We start from the raw sequence: 22,313 nt of genomic DNA on the forward strand, positions 1-22,313 counted from the left end.
GGAAAATATTGACGACTTACATACTTAGATTTGAGTTAAGAACTGAAATAAAACCACGTGGGAGGCAGGGAGAGTGCAAAATTTGAACTTTCAGTTAACTGTTGGCCAGTGAAAAGGGTGCCTGTCGGCTTCCTCACTCCTCCCAGCGTTTAGAGAGTGGATTGGGAGACAGTCTTCGGACTGCCTGGTACTGTACTGCCTGGACTGTATTTTCCCTGCCTTCCCTGAACCTTTCTTGACCTAAGAAAAAAAGAAACAAAATATCCCCCTCTAGTGGTCAAAGGCAGAATAGCAGCTTCCCATTAGTTTCTATGGACGGAAAAGAGCAGATACGGATCAAATGGTTTTCAATGCATTCCTATGGGAAATGCAGATTTGACCTGAGAACTTTTTGACTTGAGAACCACCTTCCAATACGGATTAAGTTCTCAAGTCAAGACCCCACTGTATGTCTTTTAATTTTTCTACCAAATGAGAACACTCAGTCTCCTACCCGTCTCCCGGTCTATCTTATCCTGAATTGTTAAGTTAGCCTGAAAGTTTTCCATATATTTCTTGGTGGAGGTGAGTTTTTCTGGCAGTTTTGCTAAATTCTGATAGTTGTTCCCAGGGAAAATCAGATAGACGTTTTCAGCGGTGACCAACCTTTTGACAGTCATGCTATGCAAAGTCGAAAGCATATCACAGTAACTCCTTTGGGGGGGGGGGTTACTTTGCTAATGCAGTCCCCCTGCTGTCTTGTTTGGCTCCCACCCTACTTTGCCAGGAAGAAGGCTGGCTTGATTCTGTACCACTGCCAGGTTTCTTGGGTATGCTGTGGACCCTCCTCTGCTTATGCCACTTGGCATCTGTGTTCCATCTGGTCATCTGTGCTCCTACTGTTCATTTCTATTGGGTACTGTTGGCCATCAATTTTCACAACATTTTCATGAGCGTTAAGCTGCTTCCCATAGGAAGCTTGTCATGTGGACAAGCTTCACATAGGAAGCAGCTTAATTTTATTCCCTGTTGTCTGCCATAAAGGGCAACCCCTGAGGTCTCATCATAGTGTCCGTCCCTGAGTCCATGGAGGAACAAAGCCATTTCATTTTATTTTTCTGTCTCACCTCTCTCCCAGGTCTGTCTTGTGTGTTTGGGCTTATGTTCCCTTTTTTACATCCTACTATCAAAGCTTTTAAAATGTTGCATTCTGTGTTTTTAACACTAGAAGAAAGAAAGTTACAGTGGTGCCCCACATGTTGACGATAATCCGTCCCATTGAAATTGCTGTTTAGCGAAATTGTAGTCATGCGAAAACCCTTTCCCCATTGGAATGCATTGAAACCTGGTTTAAAGCATCCCAATGGGGAAAATACCTCATCGTCCAGCAAAGATCGCCCATAGGGAAGCCATTTTGCGAGCACCAATCAGCTGTGAAAATGGCTGCCCTGCAAAGCATGGGTCTGGAAAACACAGGGCAGCCATTTTGCGAAGCCCACGATCAGCGGAAAAAATCGTCGTCTTGCGAACAAATGGTTCACAAAGCATGGACCTAATCAACATCCAGCGAAAATCCCCCATTGGAATGACTATTTTGCAAATCGTTAAAGTGATTGCAAAAAGTCATTGTTATGCAGATTCGTCGTTTAGCAGAGTCGTCGTCTTGCGAGGTACCACTGTATATAGCACAAGTTTTCTGGGCAAAGTAGAGACATTTTAGTCAGTCAGCCAGTATGGCAGTTCATCACATTTGCTTTTTAGTTGAGGGATCAGCATAATTCATCATAAGGATATCATTGACATATGTAGTAGGTGTAATACCTGCTATTTCCTACAGACCTGCCACCAGAAGTGCAGGTAAAATGCAACTAGTGAAGCAGCCTGACTTTCGAATCTGTAATGTTGTAATATAGTTTCCTGAAAACATGTTATGGGATCTAACAAATTCTTATATTACGTATTTGAACTTGCAAAGATATAGCATTGTTATTGGGAAAAGTTGTGGTTTTAGCCTGAATTATGTAGAACTTCTGATGCTCTCTTTCTGTTTGTGTAATTTTTGAAGTTCTGGATGTGCTCATGCTTTGTTTCTTTTTACAGGTTGTACACACACATAAGCCACATTTTATGGCATTGCACTGTCAGGAGTTTGGTGGGAAAAACTATGAAGCCTCCATGTCTCATGTGGACAAGTTTGTTAAGTAAGTAACAAGAAGGATGCTGTTCAGAGTTCAATAATGGCCTTGCCTTGCTAGTCAAAATGTATTTTTGAAAGAAAGAAAGAAAGAAAGAAAGAAAGAAAGAAAGAAAGAAAGAAAGAAAGAAAGAAAGAAAAATGACCAATATCACTCTGTTTAATATGTTAAGCATGCTGTTATTTAAAATGTCAGTGTTTTGGCTTGGAAAATGTTTGTACTACTGGTCTGAGAGTTACCTATTATATACTAGTTCAATGTGTTAAAGATGTAAGAGCATGGAGACAGATGAAAAATAGTTTTTCATATTCAGTGGAAGTGTGGAATTGATCACAATTTAAATAAAAAACTAGGATTTTTTGAAGATTTAAATTTAAAAAAATCAGTTCTTGATTTAAATCAGTTTATTTTTAAAAACCATTGATTTTTATCCACCTGTTCAGTGGGAGTGGGTGAGGAAGCCACCATGTTTATTCTTGAGCACAAATACTTCCTCTGTGAGATTAGGGTTGAGTGTGCTCTGGGGGTTCAGGAAACCATTTTTGGCACATTAGATTACTGTGCATCATTCCAGCCCCAAGTGGAAGTGATAAGAAGGCAACATTACGTTTCATAAGAACCCCTTTTGTAATTGGGGTAAAACAGCATGTTGGAGACCTATGCTTGGTTTTAAAGGAGAATTTCAGCTCCTGGGTGTTTCAAAAGCAGCAGTTTTAATTTTTGTTCATTTTTCTTTAGTTCAGATGCTGCACAAATGTCCTCCCAAGCCATGTAATTTCCATCTCTACATTAGATGACTTGGTAAGGATAAGCTCATTAAATCATTGAGTTGCACCTGCAGAGGAGGAGGAGGCCAAACACACCAGCTGGATCCCTCAGCCTTCCTACGCTGAGCTGAACATTTACAGAATCCCCCTTGAAACCTCCAGCTCAGTAGAGGAAGGTGAGCAACAGAGTTGCCACATGCAGGGACTCTGGTAGGGAGAGGGATGGGGAGGCCCAAGCACATGGCCCTGCTCCTCCTCAGCATGATGAGTACAGAACTGTAATACCCAAATGCAGCTGTGTATTTCTTCTCTCCTATAATAAATGACACGACAGGGTGTGATTCTGTCAGAAAATGCAGAGAAAAGGGTTTCTCAACAATAGCAAACACACTTTTTAAAATTCATGATGCTTTTTTGTACCTCAGAATTATTTCACTCCATTTATTGGCTGTTCCTGCTGCAGACCATAGTGGGTAAGACTAGAGAAAGCACTGAATTGTTTTGTTTCGTTTTTTAGGAATCACATGGTAGGTAACTGCAGTGTGAAAAGCTTTTTGATTGGAAGAATTAGCCAACAGAAGTTGTCATTTTCTTCTGTCACTGAATCTTCAGCCTAGTTTAATGAGTAAGGAAGAAGGATCAAATGTAGCAAACATTACTATCTCTGTTGTACGTGCTAAGAATGAGAATTCAACCATTTTGAAAGGACACAGACTAACGCAACAATCAGCTGATGCTGGTTTTCCACTTCTTATGAAGTATTTTAAAAATACAATTCTTGTGATAGATTAATAATATTGATATTTAGAAATGTGAGTTTGGAAAGATAAGAGTAGCTATCCTTTTCATACTGTTTCTTAACATGTGTTAAAATCTGTGTAACACAGGCATTTTCTGTAAATTCTTCATCATTTATTTTGATGAACAGCTTTTGTTCAACCACTTACAAATTCATCTTACTGTCATTTCATAGTCTATGCAACTTTGTTTTTAAAATAAGAACTGAAGATGCTTCACTGTCTTATCTCATGCTCAGAGCTGTAGACATGTTGAGTTATGACAAATAACTTAAAGTTCTATGCAATGGAAGAAATGAAAATGTTGCCTGGTGCAAGATATTATATCTGCTCACAGATTAGTATCTGTGTATGCATATTTTGCTGTGGGTTTTCAGTGGAACCAGTTACCTCGGGAGTTGGTGAGTGCTCCAGTACTGGAGTCATTCAATAAAAACTCGGATAATCACCTGGCAGATATGCTTTGATTGTATTACTGCATTGAGCAAGGGGTTGGACTTGATGGCCTTGTAGGTCCCTTCCAACTTCACTTTTCTATGATTCTATGATAAAACTGGAATATTCAGAGGAAAATATGACAGGGGTTATCTCCCAGGTTCCTGAATACGGTGGGGTCTTGACTTAACAGCTTGAGTTAAGAACATTTTGACTTAAGAACCACTCTCATAGGAAAATATTGACTTGACTTACATACTTAGATTTGAGTTAAGAACTGAAAAAAACACATGGGAGGCAGGGAAAGTGCAAAATTTGAACTTTCAGTTAACTGTTGGCCAGTGAAAAGGGTGCCTGTCTGCTTCCTCACTCCTCCCAGCGTTTAGAGAGTGGATTGGGAGACAGTCTTCGGACTGCCTGGTCCTGTCCTGCCTGGACTGTATTTTCCCTGCCTTCCCTGAACCTTTCTTGACCAAAGAAAAAAAGAAACAAAATATCCCCCTCTAGTGGTCAAAGGCAGAATAGCAGCTTCCCATTAGTTTCTATGGACGGAAAAGAGCAGATATGGATCAAATGGTTTTCAATGCATTCCTATGGGAAATGCAGATTTGACCTGAGAACTTTTTGACTTGAGAACCACCTTCCAATACGGATTAAGTTCTCAAGTCAAGACCCCACTGTAGCTCTGTGAATTAGATATCTGACTGCAGAGCCAGAGTTTGGGAGTACTATTCCCAAGAGAAGAGCTAGCCTGTGTAGCCCTGGGCAAGCTGCACAGTCTCAAGATGTCCCCAGAAGAAGGAATATTAACCCCCTTCTGACTACTCTTTGCCTAGAAAGCTCTGAAAAGGGCCACTGTAGGTCAGAATTGACTTGACAGCACATAATTATTTTAAACTCCCAAGAACTTGCTTCATTCACACCTGATTGATTTCTGCCTGGGTTGTCCATAATATCCACAATATGCCTAGATAGACTTTCTACAGGTGCAGCATTTTTCTCCGTCACATGAAATCCAAGAACTGTGCTTCTCTAAATGTTGCCTCCTGTGGGAAATATTCTAGTAAACCACTTGTTAAATCAGCTTTGAAGACTGAGTTTGCACTGTGACAGGAATAAATTTCCCAATCACCCAAAGCACTGTCTTTGGGTGGTTGGACAACTTCTGACATAAATCACTTGCATCTTCTTGAATGCTGCAGCTCTAACTGGAAGTGCTGGCCTCAGTTGCAGGGGTCATGAACACATTCCCACCTGTAAAACCTCCATACTTGGGCACTGTATGAACTACATTTGAGTTCCCAGCTCACAGCTTGAATGATTCAGTTGATGAGCTGCTTTAAGATGCTTCTGCTGTCTTATATTTTGGTATCGCGTGGGCTTGATCATGTTAGCTTCTCTGTGCTACATTGCCTGTAGATGCTAACAATTGTTGATGTTGAATATTCAACTGCTGGTGAAAAATAATGAAATATACTGTATTTAGCTTCAGGGAAAAATAGAGACACATAGTCCTTTTGTCTGCCATTCCTTTCACTGTTGAAGCACTGCTGAAGTATCTCAGATGTAACAGATGTCTCAGTTTATTCTTGCACTGGTGATTTTTTTTTTTGCTTCAGTCCCCTTTTTTTCCTTTAGCTCATATACAAGAATTTGTTATAGCTTTGCCGCACTGAAAGTAGAGGAACAGTGCCCTCTACCGAGATTAGTCAACAGACAGTTGCTTGTGCCTTTCTAATAATGTAATGAGTAGAAAGCTGTTGCTGATTTACACTTCAGTGAGACAAAATGACTAAGGGTGCAATTAGCTGGTAAAAAGGTTGTGCACCTGATCACACTGGAAAGGATTGCTTTAACAGGAGCAATGTTATTATGTTATTTTAAGCCACCCTTCCATCCATCAGGGGATCACTCCAGCCTAGCCTCAAAAAGAGTAGCCCTACTGCTGTGGACCAAAAAGGTCTAGCTTTGACACAGAGGGTTGGAGTTCATTCCCCCCCCCCATATGCTTTGTGATCACTGAGAAATAGTTTGTACCAGACTGCACCACAAGAGGTCCAAAATGTCAGCTATATGCTTGTGTGATCACACTCTTAACTGTTGGCAGCAAAATGGTTCCTTCTTGCTGGGACTGCATGCTCTGGATTGCAACTGCCACGCCATTAATGAGCAACAGTTAGTTGCCAAAACTTACTGAGTTTCCCTTTACACAACTGTAAACCAGCAGCAACGTTCTGGCCTTTACATAATAAAAAGAGAAGCATTCCTGTGCCTTCTGTGTGATTTTAAAGTGTAACATAGTTGTTTGGAATGTGTTTTTATAGATATGGATGAGAAAGGAGTGTAGAACTGAATGGGAACAAGTTGAGATAAAGATAAGTAGAGTATCCATTCAAGAACTGGGGCACCATTTCTCCCATTGCCTTTCTGCCCATGTTCAGCTTTAGCCTTCTGAATTTCAGTGGGGCCTCAGTGTGTTTTGGATTTTTTTTTTAAATTAAGAGGTGCATAATATTTAGAAAAAAGTATTTACTCTGTTTCTTTCATTATATGTCATTTCAGAGAATTGTTATCAAGTGATGCAATGAAAGATTACAACAGAGCCCGAGTTTACCTGGATGAGAACTTCAAGTCACAGGAACATTTCACGGTAAATGTCTTTATGCAGTTTCTTTGTTCATGTCGGCATCATGCGGCTCTTCTCTGAGAGGTACATCTGGCAGTGAAGATTATGTATTTAGGCTGCAGTTGTAGATGATGTTACCAAGTGGTAAATCCCACTAGCTGCAGTGGGACATAAAATCCAAGTAACCAAGGTTTGCGCTGCTCAGTACTTACCTGTGGCTGAATGCACTTAGATTCCAGATTGACACTTGGGATGAAGATAGGTGCTTGCTGCTCAGTGGAGAAACCCGTTTGTATGACTGTATTATGCTGGTGTGTCCTCTTACCTTAAAGCAGGGGTTCCCAACCTCCAGTCCATGGCCTTGCCAGGACTGGGCTGTGGAGACAAATCTCCTGCCTCCCCGCAGGCACATTCACGCCCCCCTGCACACACTGCCCTTCCCACGCATGCATGGCCCCTCCCACTAACGCACGGACACACGCATGGCTCATCCCATGCACGGACGGATGGACGCTCCCCTGCCCGCACACTAAACCGGTCCGTGGAGGCAAAAAGGTTGGGGACCACTTTCTTACAGGGCTGTCCTGGCTGCCCGTTCTCTCTTTATAGGCTAGAACGGTCACCACCAACATTAATGCTGCAGTTTGATCATAAGGGTTGGTAAGGCCACCAACTCACAGCAGAATTCACAGTTACACAGGGTGGCAGCAGTTTTAGCTATTGCTGTTCAGTGACACAGGCCTGTGACAAGTTTTTCTCGTACTGCTGTGGCAGCGTGATTTCATTTTCAAATGGCACGTAAATGAGAAAGGCATGTGTTGCATAGCTAGGCACCCATGTCTTTAAACGTAAGAAACTATCATAATGATGCTATTTTTGCAAGGTAATATAACAACCTATAATGCTCTGTTGCGGTGCTCTTGTCTTTTAATATAGTAAATAAAATTATTTGTCTTTCATATCTACTTTGAAAATGTTCGCTGTGAACCTTTTGTGCATAGCTGCCTTGCTTGTGATCTCTGCCTTGCCAGAGATTGGAAGTGGCAGCTGAAATGACATCAAAGTATAATTTATGTCTTGGAAGAAGGTGCTTGATTCAGCATGCAGTCAGAGTCACAATGGACATGGGACCAGCACCTTTTCAATTAGCTGTAGCAACTCCAGCAATTCCTTTTGCGTGTATGTAAATATCTGGTAGGATACCGGCTGTTGCTACAGTCAGAGGAAGGACAGAGCTGCAGAATGACAGCAAACTGGAGTAATGAAAAAGAGGGACAAACTGATTGGAGAGCAAAATGTGACGAGGGCATCCCAGATATTGGTAGAAGGTGTTCATCTCCTTTTGTCCTTCCATGGGTTCTGTCGGATGGAAGGAACCTGTCCATTCATGGGATCTAACTCATTGTGAGTTTGTGGAACTGATTGATCCAAGATGCTGTAGTGACATTAGACACATTCTTGGGGGAGAGTTTTTTTATCACTGGCTAGAAGTTGCTTCATGGATCAGAGGCAACATGGCAATGAAAACAGTTTTGCAGCATCAATAGCTTGGTTAAAGGCCAGAAAACTAAAGTAATCCATGGCAAGGTGGACAGACTGTAGATTTATTATTGTCGCATTTGGGAGTTAGGGACTATCCTGGTATCGATGTCTTTGCATTATTCATGAATAAATACTTTTCAGTCTGCTGATATGTTTTGATTGATCCATGCCATTGAAGGCCCAGTGGTGCAGAGTTTTTACCAGCTCTTGCTGGTTCACTAGGTACAGTTGTTCATAGACAGAGGTAGCCCAGCTGAGCCATCTAATCAGGTTATTGTAATGCTACAGAGGTGTGGAGCTGGCCTCGAGGAAAGTTTGTAGATTACACTTACCCTTAAAGAGTCACACTGCATGCTATTTATTACTGAACCAAATCCAGGGTGTTGGATTTAATGGATAATATACTAAAGGCTAAAACTGGCTATTCTTCTATCTTCTTGTCTGATAAACAGGTGTGTAGTGGTATATTTGGAAGTCCAGGTGCTCATCAGGGCAGTTTCCATAGCCACCCTGCCCCCCAAAAGCAGAGTAAAAAAATGTAGCAGTTGGATTGGTCCAACTCAAAAATTAGGAGCAGATCTTTTGTGAGGTTCATGGGTATTAATTGCTTATTGAAGAAGAAACCACCATCCAATACTTCGCTTTACAAGAAAGATAGCTTGCAGCAATATACTATTTCTAAGAAAAGTCCCATTTCTTTCCCCGTTACTGTGAGGTCTGCAGTTAAACTCAGATAAAACAGGGAAGCCTTGAAGGGGCATGGCTAATAATGCCATAGTTCCTGCTTAAAAATCCAGGGGCTTTGACCTTGTGAACCATAGCTCCATTATGCTTCTCCTGTTATATGATGTCTGCCGAGATGGTTTTGTAGTTATTCTGTCATCCACCCTGCTACCCCCAGGCTGGCTTCCAAAAGTCTGTGCAGGCAGAAGTACCCAACAAGCCCAGCCACTGAAGCCCAGAATCAAAAGCAAAAGCAGTCCAAGGTGTGGTAGGTAGAATCCTACCCAAAAGGCAGACTGGGGTCAAGCCAGTCCAGGTGTGTCAGAGACAAGCAAGTTGTAGTTCGACAATCCAAAGGTTGCGCATGGTAACAGTTCAGCAGCAAGAGGTGGGCACAAAGCATGCTGGACCCTGGAACATAGCAAACTTGTAACCAACAGTCTTGGTTCTTGCATCTTGGCTGCCCGGGCCCCACAAGCACTCAGCTACAAACTCCAGACCTGCTGAAGAAGGGTTGCATCAGCTGTAGGGTTTGGCTTTTTTGGTTTTCCTGGGAGAAAAAAAAACTTTCGTCAAAGACGACTGTCTACTTCCTTTCATGTTGCTCCCATGGGCTGGCTGAAGGTCTGCTTCTCAGATTCAGTCCCTTGTGGTCTTGTAGACCCCCAAAGGTCTGGGCACCTGCCCATATCTGATTCTGTTATCTCTGGCTTGTCTTCACAGGAGGGATCCTCATGTAATGGTGTCAGGACATCACCTAACAAAGATTCAGTTTGCCCTGGCATGTAATATAGCCTTCTCTTTGGTGGTACTCTAGCTGTGTAATTCCTTGTACCTGGACAATAGTTACTGTATTGTCAGGTGAAAACCACTGTTTCCTGATAGTCCCTCGATTAGATAGTTTAGTGCTGGATAGTAGTAGAATGGGAATGGACAGAAGGTAGATCCTGATTTTTACAAATCTTTCGAGTGAACTGCACTAGATCAGAAAGAACTGAGTTCCAGTTGTTTTAGAAGAGTAGCAAAAAAAAAAGAGGGACTTTTGTTTTTGTTTTAATTCTAAATTTATGTCCTTTGCCCCAGGCTCAGGTTGCTGGACCTTGAGGTATGATATTAAAAAAAGACCGACAAGCTGTCCACCCCTGTTTTAAAGCAAGGTAGTTGGAGGGTGATGTATGTAATACATTAATTCAGAGGTGCCTCTGTAGTTTTACTGGTTGCACATCTTTTATACTGCTGCATAATATATTCTAACCCACTCTGGAATCACTTGTATATTTTTTTCCCAACATCATTTACCTTTTTCTCTGCTTCTCAAACTGTTGCCATTTGTTACGATTGATATTACCATCTCACATTTTGTTTAGCGATATCCATAACATCCCACATTTTGTTTATAGAAATAATAAAATAAACACTGCCACCACCAGCACCTTTCCACATCAACATGGCAAATACAGCTTTATTACCAAAAACTGCCTAAGGCAGTGCAACAACTGCTAGTAGTAATAATAATAGTAGTTCTAACAATGAGAACAGTAACAATGTGAGACTAAGAAAGAATAGTACACAAATTACACACTTAAATCAACCCGAATTTATTTGCAATCAGTGTGGAGATTCTTTTAAGTTTAAATATAAAAGCTTCCACAATGATAATATTTCAGTATCTTGAGCTAATATGACCTTTTAACAAGGTAATAGTAACTGTGCTATAATATGGGATAACATTATTAAAGAAGGAGCTTCATTTTACCTTAAAATTATGTTCTTATTATTACAAAAATTGTAAAGTTAATTTTTGTTAGATTAATGATACTTGAGCAGCTTTTTCAGTCAAGGCTGGCTCGTATAATTGGTCATTAATTGAAAAAGGAAATTGAATTGAATTTATCTTGTACATAAATCCTATGAGAATTATTAATGGGTCTCAGGAAAATATCAGTGTGTTCCCAGAAATGAATAGAACATCTTGGACCTTGTGAGCATATTAACGGTGGCAGTTAGGCAGTTTTGCTAAATATCATAAGATGATTTAGGAAGAGTGACCTAATTGAATGTAGTTCAAGGAGAATTCAAATGCAGTACTCAGTGAGCTCCCAGAGGCTATTTTGACTCTTTAAAAAACTCAAACTACAGTAGTTCGCTTTCCTCGTCCCCCCATCTTACCACTCACTCTGGACAAAATTTCACACCTTCGCCAGGAGGTGGCGCAAAAGCATTACTTTAACATCGAATTACAGCTTCTTACTGTACTGAATCAAAGTAAATAAACGGGAAGAAAATGGAAGGAGGCGGTTTTGGCCAATAAATGTTTGAGAATAGTTTGGGTGCACGGCCACACCGTTGTCTACACAGTGCCACATCCAGAATTAGGATAGCCACAAAGACATCCAAACTGTAGCAAGAAACACGTGAGAATACCAAATGTAGAAGTCAGTGATTTTGAAATGTTATTTTTGCAAATTGGGCTGGTTGTGCTAAATACGGGTTATATAGTAAAAGAGGGAGGATGTTTGTGTATGGTTTGGTTTCAGTTCTGAAAACTTAGTTAAAAGAGTAATACTGAAATTGCCCGGCATTAGGGTTGTAAGCCGAGCCATGGATAACTCAGGAAAGGGAATCCTTGGGTCCTCTGTGGACTTCTTATGACAGTGGATTTGCACAAATACTGAGTTCAAACCTGGATGCTGTGGATTCTCAGTGGGACAGTATGGGCTTGTACGTGGATATGGGTGTCAGGATACCACTGGCAAAATGGATTCCTTCTTATCCAAGTCTGAAGACCTTTTGGAGCATATTCCTGGAGGGACACTGAGCCAGTTTGTGGGGGAAGAAGAAGTCCTATTGTAGGAGCAACAAGCTGACAGGTCTGATGTTGGATGAAGCTTTCTGTGATCTAAGAATGATCTGTCTCTCTTTCTCCTTTTAGGCTACATTTCTCTGAGAATGGGTACCATCTCTAGGTGGTCTTATGTAGATTTGCACCAAAACCTTAGTAACTTACGCGAACTAGCTTCTATTTTCTTACAGTATATTCTTAATTCTAAGGATGTGCCGGCTGTAGAGAATTTAAAATAGGCAAAAGCCTCTTCTGCTGGCAGAGACACTCTTGTGCTGACAGGACATCTCTCAAAGATCTCCCCACAGAGACCTCTGTGCTGTGCTAGCAAAAGAGTCATATAAGTGCAGAGTAAAAGGTCAAGATGAGTTTAATCCTAAATCCTTTCCAGCATCTCTAGGTTGAGAGGGTGTTTGGATTCCACACAACTTCAGATGGCCTAGCTTTGGCTCTGCTGCCTAGTCTGCGCTGTGCTCTTAGTCCGTGTTCTGAAACCCCAGGTGGAAATTGTTTCTCACATAGGGTCATGTATTTCTTGCCTCTTTCTTTTTTTAACCCTGGGAGGACAAAAACTTTTTGACTTTTTACTCTTCTTCCTGAAATACTTACAGTATTTTTGTCCTTAAACCAAACAGTATGCATTAATCAGTTGACAGATCAGTTAATAACTTTTCTCAGTGGATGCGAAATAGGCATCATGTGCCTTTCTTCAGATGCCATGGCCATTCAGTCAAGCATCTGACTTTCAAATGGGGCCTTTGTGTGTTCTGTCAGATGTGTGTACAGTCGTGGCCTGTTTCTTCTGTCAGTTTTCCAGATTATATCCAACAGTCAGTTGCTACCTCTGGGTCCACACATATTGGATGGTTATGTACATTAGAATGTTCCGCGTTCATTGAAGGAATGCCAGGATTAGAGGAGTGCAAGCTTATTCCAACCTGACGTCTGACACTCCCTACATCCCTCCATTGTGAATGTGGTGGCAGCAAATGTGTGGCACCGTGGATGTTGTACTACAATTTGCATTGGCTGTAGCCAGTGTGACCACTGGTGAAGAAGGACTGGAACTGCAGTCCAGCAGCTGCTGGAGAGCCACATGCTTGCTATTCCGGCAATAAAGTAAAATAATATAAAACCCCAACAGTAACCTGTTGAATGAAATTGAACTGGCTAAAAGGCCAAGGCCTTATTTATTGCTCCTTGCAGCAGTGTTGTGGCATTCCAGTTCTTGATGGACTACATCTTCCATCATTGGCCATACTAGCTGGTGAAAGCTGAACAATATCAGGAATCTCACAGGCTCTCCAGCTGTGGTTTGTCTTCAGTACGGGACATGGCAATCATACCATTATTATAGAACAGTTGAAGCTAACATTTTGATAACAATTATTCCTAGCTTTACCACAAAGGTAAAGTAATTGCACCATGTCTTTAATCATTATTATGCCATCGAATTATTGAAATGTTTAAAGTTTCTGCTCAAACACGTTAAGATTAACTTTTTCTAGTCCTTTCTATAGTTGCAATGTTCTTGGTGCAGGAATCTGTATTTTCCTCTTATTTTTGGCTTATATTGCTCCACGGAACATGGTGTGGATGATTAAGGGCTTCTTGCCTAGTGGGATTACTGTACCATCAGCTGTTATGTCTGTACCATCTCAAAGGTTAACATGTATAAAAAGAGATACCTGTCCCAATGAGCTAGACCTCTTTCTAGTTCATTGGGGACGGGCGGGGTGGTGGATTTCTTGTTTTTATTTAGATTATCTCTCCCCACCCATCTCCATCTCTATTCTAATTATTTTGTGGCTCAAATTTTACTACCACGTTTTGCAAATACATTTTGATAGTATAACACAAGTGGTGTAACTTTTGGAGATGGATTGCCTTAAGTTAGACACTGTTGCATACTGAGCTGTATGATTCAATTTCCAATGGACAATGTCTGTGGTTATTTCTTAACTAGGGGCAATTTAATTCCAAAAGTTATTAAATTTGCATAGAGGATCTTGACCAATATCTTGGCAACAGAATATGTATCCATTTTCTTTATAATTCATAATTAGTGCACATATTCTCTTTCTTTTCTGTTCACTTATTTCATTTGTTTAACAATCCCCACTTCTTTTTTGTTTAATAAATGGCTGTGGTTTGGAGTGGTTAAACCTTTTCACTTTGGTAGAATTTTGGTTTGTTTGTTTGTTCAGTCGTTTAGTCGTGTCCGACTCTTCGTGACCCCATGGACCAGAGCACGCCAGGCCCTCCTGTCTTCCACCGCCTCCCGGAGTTGTGTCAAGTTCATGTTGGTTGCTTCGATGACACTGCCCAACCATCTCATCCTTTGTCGTTCGCTTCTCCTCTTGCCTTCACACTTTCCCAACATCAAAGTCTTTTCCAAGGAGTCTTCTCTTCTCATGAGATGGCCAAAGTACTGGAGCCTCAGCTTCAGGATCTGTCCTTCCAATTAGCACTCAGGGTTGATTTCCTTTAGAATTGATAGGTTTGTTCTCTTTGCAGTCCAGGGAATTCTCAAGAATCTCCTCCAGCACCACAATTCAAAGGCATCAATTCTTCGGCGGTCAGCTTTATTTATGGTCCAGCTCTCAATTCCATACAACACTACAGGAAAAACCATAGCTTTGACTACTCGGACTTTTGTTGGCAAGGTGATGTCTCTGCTTTTTAAGATGCTGTCAATGTTTGTCATTGCTTTCCTCCCAAGAAGCAGGCGTCTTTTAATTTCGTGGCTGCTGTCTTCATCTGCAGTGATCATGGAGCCCAAGAAAGTAAAATCTGTCACTGCCTCCATATCTTCCCCTTCTATTTCCCAGGAGGTGATGGGACCAGTGGCCATGATCTTAGTTTTTTTGATGTTGAGTTTCAGACCGTTTTTTGCACTCTCCTCTTTCACCCTCATTACAAGGTTCTTTAGTTCCTCCTCACTTTCCGCCATCAGAGTGGTATCATCTGCATATCGGAGGTTGTTGATATTTCTTCCTGCAATCTTAATTCCAGCTTGGGATTCCTCCAGTCCAGCCTTCCGCATGATGTATTCTGCATATAAGTTAAATTTTGGTTAATTTTATATAATATACAATTAGTATATATCTATATATTTAATAAGCTTTTAATATCACACCCTGTATGAAAGAACTCAGTGTTTAGTATAGAAAATCAAAGAATTCAAGAAAATGAAAATTGATATAATTTAAAATTATTCAAACAACCGACATAACTTTGAAATGGCCAGATTTAAACAATCCAAATCAGTACATAAATTAATAAATTTTTTACACAACCCTCATAGTTATATTCATAAATCCTTCAGTGGCTGTACAGCTTCTGTGAATTTTAATGAAATTTAAGTAAATGCAGACTTTTTTCTTTTCTGCATTGTTGACCATAGCTTATTGTATGATGCTTGATATGTGTTCAGTTATTTCTGAAAATAAAAATAATTGTTTCTGTGATTAAAAAAGGAATGCCCAGCATGTACTCTAGCTGTGTTTAGTACAAAATATGCATATATTGGATGAGTGTGTTGAATTCCTGGCTGAAACTGGGTTTAAAATATATCAGGTCAGATGAAGTTTTTTAAATAAAAGATAAAGTTAAATAAGACTAAGAATAATCAGCTACAGTGTAGACATGGATTTGTAACATCACATTAAGACTTCATGTCAGTGTTTTGATGGTTAGCATTCAAAAACAAGTCCTTCTCACCATTCCTGCCAACATTTTTTCCCAATCACTTTGATTACGTTATAAAACTAATGCTGGTGATCTAGAAGAAAAGCTTGATTTTATTTCACTCATTTTTCCTATTTCTTCTTTTGCTTCATTGTCAAGTGAATAAGTACTGTATATGAAAAAAGTATGAAAAAAGGTATGTTTTATGGGTACATATGAGGGGTTAGCCTGTTTTATAAGAAATAATAAATTAGGGCTACTTGGCCTTGTATAAGTTGGAACTAAGTTTTGAGGAAATGTTTTTAGAATTTGACTGGAAATGGAAGCCATATTTTCTAACTTCATCTTATTGGTGTTATTTAAAAGACCACTGGTTCCCTCCATATTTGCCTTAACATTACCAAGTGTCTCTATTTGTCCACCTGGATTTAAGGCCTAGGATCTTTTAAAGTGTTAGGAAATCATGATGTGGAGGAAAATATAGTAACAGGATAAAGCTTTATGGCTCAGCAAGAGTGCCATTCAGCATGACTTGGCTACACAAATTCCACTGATTTCAATGAAACTTGCAGAGAACTAATGGTATTTTTAAGTTTGTGTAGGTAGTTTGGCAAATGATTAAAGTGGCAAAAGAGCATTTTGAAAAGCATATATTATGCTAGATGAGGTGTCTGCTTTGAACAGAGCAGTCTCTCAAAGCTCCATCAGATGGTAAAATCTAAAAATAATTGCTGGCAAAATAATGAAATGCTGTTATGATGAAACTTGCTAATGCATTTGCCCATAGATGTTCAGCTAATTCATAAATAAGAGCAGCATGACATGCGGAATAAACAACATGAATGCTAGTTACTGATATGAAGTAATGGGAATATTGGAGCTTTTGAATATTGCATTTGCTATAATGAAGTATTGATGGTAGAAGAGAAAGCATCATTTCATTCTGAAAGCTCTTTTTTTCTATTGCTGTCATATGATATTCTGAAACTGCTACATCTTCTGATGCATCATTTTTCTAATAAAAATCTTAACGGACTTGTATGCATTCAAAATGCCTACCTAAAAATTGATTGGTAAGTAAATATTCTAAACACTGGCCACACTTCCTTATGCAGACTGCTGAATTACAGATGACATTTCAGATACGATGTTAATTAAATCTACTCTTAGATAGATTTACATACATTAAAACTTTCCATATTTCTTAATCCAAAATGGGAAAGTTGTGGATTTTTACAAATTTACACTTCTAAAACACCCCAGAGGGAAAGTCCTATTAAATCAGTAAGAAAAACGAAGGCTGCAATGGCATGTCTACTCTCCTGGGGCTAAGTCCCATCAAAATCAATGGGGCTTTTTTCTGAGTCAAGAAGTGTAGAATTGTACTTTAAGATCAGTAATACCTTAAAGATATAAAATTTATTACAGCACAAGTTCTTGGGTGAAAACCAACTTCATCTGATGCTTGTAAAGCTGTAATATAAAGGTGTGAAGATTATATATCAAAGTAAAAACATATTAAAGCTGTTAGTGATATAATCCTTGCAATACTGATCCATATACTGTACATTGATTGTTGGCGGAAGTGAAAAGCTGCCAAAATTGCATGCTTATACACTATAAGTAAATGCCTGAAGCCATCAAGTTTAATAGATCTGAAGCTAACCTTAGTTATATGGCTCTTTGTTCAACTGGGGTTTGAAAACATGGGTTAAACAACAAACTCAGGTTAATGATAACTGGTATCATCTTTAACTAGTTATTGCTCATCAAGATCTCCAGTTTGGCCGCTTTCTTTGGAATTTGTTTTCAAATCTTCTGTACCCTTTATTTATTTATTAAATGTATACCCTGCCCATCTAGACCGAAGTCTACTCTGAGTGGCTAACAATAATAGATATAATAAAAAACATATAATAGAATAAAAACAGTAGTAATGTGGTTCAATAAGGGAAAAATATTGAAGTGATGACAGGAGGGAAAGCCTGCCTAAAGAGCCAGGTCTTATGTTTGCTCTTAAAAACACCCAGCGAGGGAGCCAGAGAGGTCTCTGGGGGCTGACTGTTGCTTCAGAGAAGGGGTGATAAGCTTTCACCCTTCCACGTATTTTGGGGTGAAGCCCTCCCCTCCCATGCCTTACCATACTGGATGGGGCTGATGGGAGTTGTATGCTAGAAGGCCAGAGTTTCCCCCTTCTGCTCTAGATGTGACAGCAGTAGTTTGGGAGTTGCTTTTTCTGTGAAGTTACTGCTCTAAATGTTTAAAGTCTCATCTTCACTTCAAGCCCTGTTCACTTCTGCCAACCCCATTGTTTAATTTGGCAGTTTGATATCAATCCTCGTCTACATAATTAAGTTTTAAATACAGGACAATAATCAGGTGGCATAAATGCATTTGTCTGAGTAGACTATGAAGTGTGATCTAACACTTAGTATGCAAACTGTGGGAAAAAAAGAAATCAGAAAGGATTTTCCTTGCAAATCGCACTGCTGTACACAAAAATCTCCTATCAGGCTTTCTATGTGTATATCTCTGTCTCTGCATGCAGATACACAAAAGGGAAGGAGAGAAAGTGTGTTGCATCATTTAACTGTGATTTGTGAGTGGAAGAATTACTGGTAATATTTTTTTTTTAAAAAAAGATTTGTACATCAATATATCCTGCAGTTTACAAGGTTGTAAAAATTACTGTGTTCCATTAACAGCTAATGTGTGGCAAGATATTCCAAACCAGCCTCTGAACTCAATGAAGCAAGGAAAAACAGTAACGGAATTGGCTTTATCTAGAGGTTTGTTTTTTTTAAGCAGACAAGATAATTTCCTGCTTTTTGACGGTAGTATTAAAGTGCCAGAAATACTTAACTGTTTCTTTGTTGAACTGAACAACTGGAAACAGGCAAACTCAAACGAGACCTCTTCTTATACGAAGGAAATGTTGCTCCTTGATTGTTGAGGGCTTTCCAAGTGTCTATTGATCAGTGCTCTCCAACAGCACAGAAATAATGTGTCTAATTTAACTGGCCACATGGAGGAGTATAGGGAAAGCATTACTTATCCCCTGAAAGGCTTAGAACATCAATAGGAGGACATAACATTAATGACTTTCCTATACAGCAGCCTCAAAAATGGCTAAACGAGGAAGAAATTACACATTTGTTTTCCTATAATTTCACCAGTTGTCTTGTCGTACTACAGCTCTCAGGCATTAAGAGTGAAATGCCACACAGGATCTTATTTCCTAAAGCTTTCTCTGACACACAAAATGTACAGCTTCTTCCCGTCTCATGGCAAAAAAAGAGAGAAAGAAACCCCGCAAAGGTGAAAAGGCTATAAAGAGCTGTCCTGAGTTCATATCTTTAAGGAGTTCTTCTAGGCCTTGACTGGCTGTACTCTACTCGGCTTTGAAGGTTCTCTCCATGGAGAGTGTTCTCCAAATCAGCTGCCACAGATTCCAGAATGTAAATTTAGCATGTGTTCCCTGTGGAGAATAGAACATGTGTGAGGCAAGTCAGTCGAGTTAGTGTCAAAATTGCAAAACCTAAAAACTAAGAACTTTTATTGCATTTCATACTTCCCTTCTCTCCAGGATTGGATAAATGTTTGTGCATATGAACAAGTGGGATGGTTTCCACAAAATTTTATAATCTAACAAAACGTATCCAGTACAAGGAGTCACAAGGCTCATAGCTGTTTTTGCTGTAACAAACTAACATGGCTACTGCTTTGGAAATTTCTGCATAGGAAAATATTGTCTTCATTTTCCATTGTATTTATTGCACCTGTTCCAGATTTGCTGCTGTTAGGATGGGGTGTAGACACAGAAGTGAATATAAGATCTGTAATTTTTTTTTTTTTTAAAGTGTACATAAAAGAAGGGGAAAGCTAAATGCAAAGGTTGTGCAAGCATCTCTCTTCATGAACCCAAAAACATGTGTTCTAAAGCCCCCCTCTTTTTTCCCCTCGTCTTCAGCTCCTGACAAGTCCCTTCACCACTATAGTAATTTTAGTAGTAGGGAGATGTGGCACTAAAATATAACTAAAATAGGGTTTCAACAACATAGTCAGGGCTTGAAAATTTTTAGAATGTCTCACCAGTCAGTCAAAAATTTCATCAGCCGGCATGACCGGACTATAGCCATACAATTTATATTTAAACTTAAATTTAAATTTAAACTAGGCACTTCCTACATAACAATGCATACAAACCCAAAATAAATATACCCTCAGACTTAGGTTGCTTTATTACCTGCGTGTCATGAAGCTTGTACTGTATTTTGAATGCCTTTCTTTTGAATGTCTCCAGCAAAAATAAAACTGAAAGCAAAAGGGCCCAGCCTCTTAAGTATTACTTAATACTTGCCTTTGAAATTTGTTCTGGTCAGAATGTAAGAAGGCTAAAACAGTGTTATTTGTTGCGGATCACATGAAAAACTACATCTTTGCAGTAGAAAAAGTATACACAAAGCTATCAGTTTGATAATTGGGATTTGTCTGCTGTATTGCTGAGGTGGGGATTATGTAACTATCCAGAAGCTGTTGGACATCTCCCATTGACCCCAGACACCTTGGCCAGTACTCAGGGAGATTGGCCATTGTAGGTCACCAAAGTCTGGGAGCTACAGGTTCTCCTTCCCTACTTTATTTTGCTATTTGGTGAAATTTCTGTAATATGGAATGCTGTTTTTCTCTATGAAGTTGACATTTCATTAAATGCAATTGTAGAGTTAGGGGGAAAAACCAAGACAGTAGAAAAGTGCCAATTCGTTTAATGTCATCTAGAGGCTTTGCTAATATGTTGCTTTTAGGCATCCTGGTGCCCTCCATCTGTGAGGCCCATAAGGCTAGGGATTATGGAAATGGTAGTCCAAACAACTGGAAGGTACCAAATTGCTGGTCTTTGTTACATCGTAATGGATATAGGAACTAAGCACATAATATTAAAAACTGTTGGAATGGTGAAATGCCCTGGCACTTCACATATTTTTGGATATACAGTGTGGTTTTATCATGCAACTTGAGGCCAAGATTCTTTGTCTTTCAAGACTGGATCAGGTCCTTGACCTTCTCAATTACTGCAATACTACTTGTGGTAGGCCAAATATTACACCTGATGTTTCTGCTTGGCTTGGAAGACAGAAGCACGACAAAGGTTTTTGAGGAACCTGTGAGCTGCCTTTTCCTTATACCACTCACTTTATACCACGTTGTATCGGTACCACTTTGTTTCACTAGCAATAGATTACTTAGAATAGTTGTCCGTCAGATCCAAAACTTTCTGGTATTGCAATTTCTGAACATAAAGGCTATTTATTCTGATTTGACTGGCTGGTGTTTGCTTAAGGGTTGCATAACATGCCATGGCTAATTATTGAGGTATAGGGGCACATCTTAGTCATGTGCCCGGTCCTGTGCCTAATTGCATTAGATATGCACCTGGCATGTTGTCAGTTAGTAGCTATTGGATTTAACCTTCTGTTCTTACAGGCTGGGACATATAAATGGTATTTTAGAATGTTAAAGTTTGTTGATTCATGGAACTCACATGAACTGTTGCTTATACTGTTCAAGGTTCCCTAAACTTTAAAATAGGATGGGAGATTAACAGTGGGTCTCTGATATTGATATAAAAGCTCAGTCATGTTCACATGGATTAAGACTGTTCTTCAGACAAAACTGGTCCCAGCAGGCTGTCGGAATATGTACTTTTTAAAAATTATTGCTCATCCTCTAATTTTTAGTAAATTCACATTAATGACTTCAAACAGTAAAACATTTTTTTTAAAAATTATAAACGTGAATTGCTTCCCATATATGTATGGCCCTTTTTAATGCTTAAGAGAATAAACTTTGTGTGTGCTTATGCCAGAGGGAGACAAAATACTTACTTCATGCTAACCTTGTATTTTTGCATGATATCCCCTGATGTTTGGTTAATTTTTGTGCTGGCAGTTCTGCACACTTAAATCCCACACTGAGATACACATGCACGGTTGCAGCAACTGTAAGGTTACATGAAATGTCTTCTGTTGACACTTCACTTTTCAAAGTGAGCTACAGTTTAATCCCTTAGTTAATATGGTGCATGGAAACCAATGATACACTGATAGGTTTCCTATGGGTGTGGGGATTTTGTTTAAAGTGTGGTGGAAACAAAGCCCAGGGATAATGAGAATGATAAAGTTTCATGATCCTCAGAACACAATTTTATGGTGTATCTTTAAAAGTAATGTTTGAAAATCCTATTTTATATGAAAATAGGAAACATGAAAGAAATTTATATTACATTATTCCGAGGACTGATCGAGAATGATAATTTTGAGCATCTCGGTTTTTGGAGTAAGCAGTTGAAATAATCCTAAAGAGAGAGCATTCTAAAACAGAACTATTTTTCAAGGCACCTTAAATGCTTTGGAAAACTGAACAACTGAGGATATTCTTGATCACCTTTGAAAAGCCAAGGGAAAAGTAACAGATTGATTAGGCTTCCTTCATTCTCAAGAGACTATGGTAACGTGCTCTGAATGGAGGACTTGGAACACCATCTAATGTGGCTGAGAAGGCCAATTTGAGAGTGACAATCTCTTCCACACTGAAGACAAATGCAATCTGTCCCCTGTCCAGCTCCCTGATTTTGCTGGTTTTGGGACTGCCTCTTGGCCTTGGCCTGCTGGACAAGGGTCTCTCCAAAATGGGAGAGGCCATGATGCACCACCTGCC

At 39.6% G+C, this 22,313-nt stretch overlaps 1 protein-coding gene across 4 annotated transcripts in view; it reads left to right on the forward strand.

Annotated features, from left to right (window-relative positions):
* Window positions 1–22,313, forward strand: part of INPP5A (inositol polyphosphate-5-phosphatase A) — a 329,370-nt gene that overhangs the window by 112,445 nt on the left and 194,612 nt on the right. For all 4 annotated transcript variants that reach the window (XM_020794993.3, XM_078391263.1, XM_078391265.1 and 1 more), the window contains 2 exons: window positions 2,080–2,180; window positions 6,736–6,823. In XM_020794993.3, the coding sequence (XP_020650652.2) occupies window positions 2,080–2,180; window positions 6,736–6,823 (189 nt within the window). The remainder of the gene's footprint in view (window positions 1–2,079; window positions 2,181–6,735; window positions 6,824–22,313) is intronic.

This window comes from Pogona vitticeps, chromosome 3 (assembly GCF_051106095.1).
Source record: "Pogona vitticeps strain Pit_001003342236 chromosome 3, PviZW2.1, whole genome shotgun sequence".
Classification (NCBI taxonomy): domain Eukaryota; kingdom Metazoa; phylum Chordata; class Lepidosauria; order Squamata; family Agamidae; genus Pogona; species Pogona vitticeps.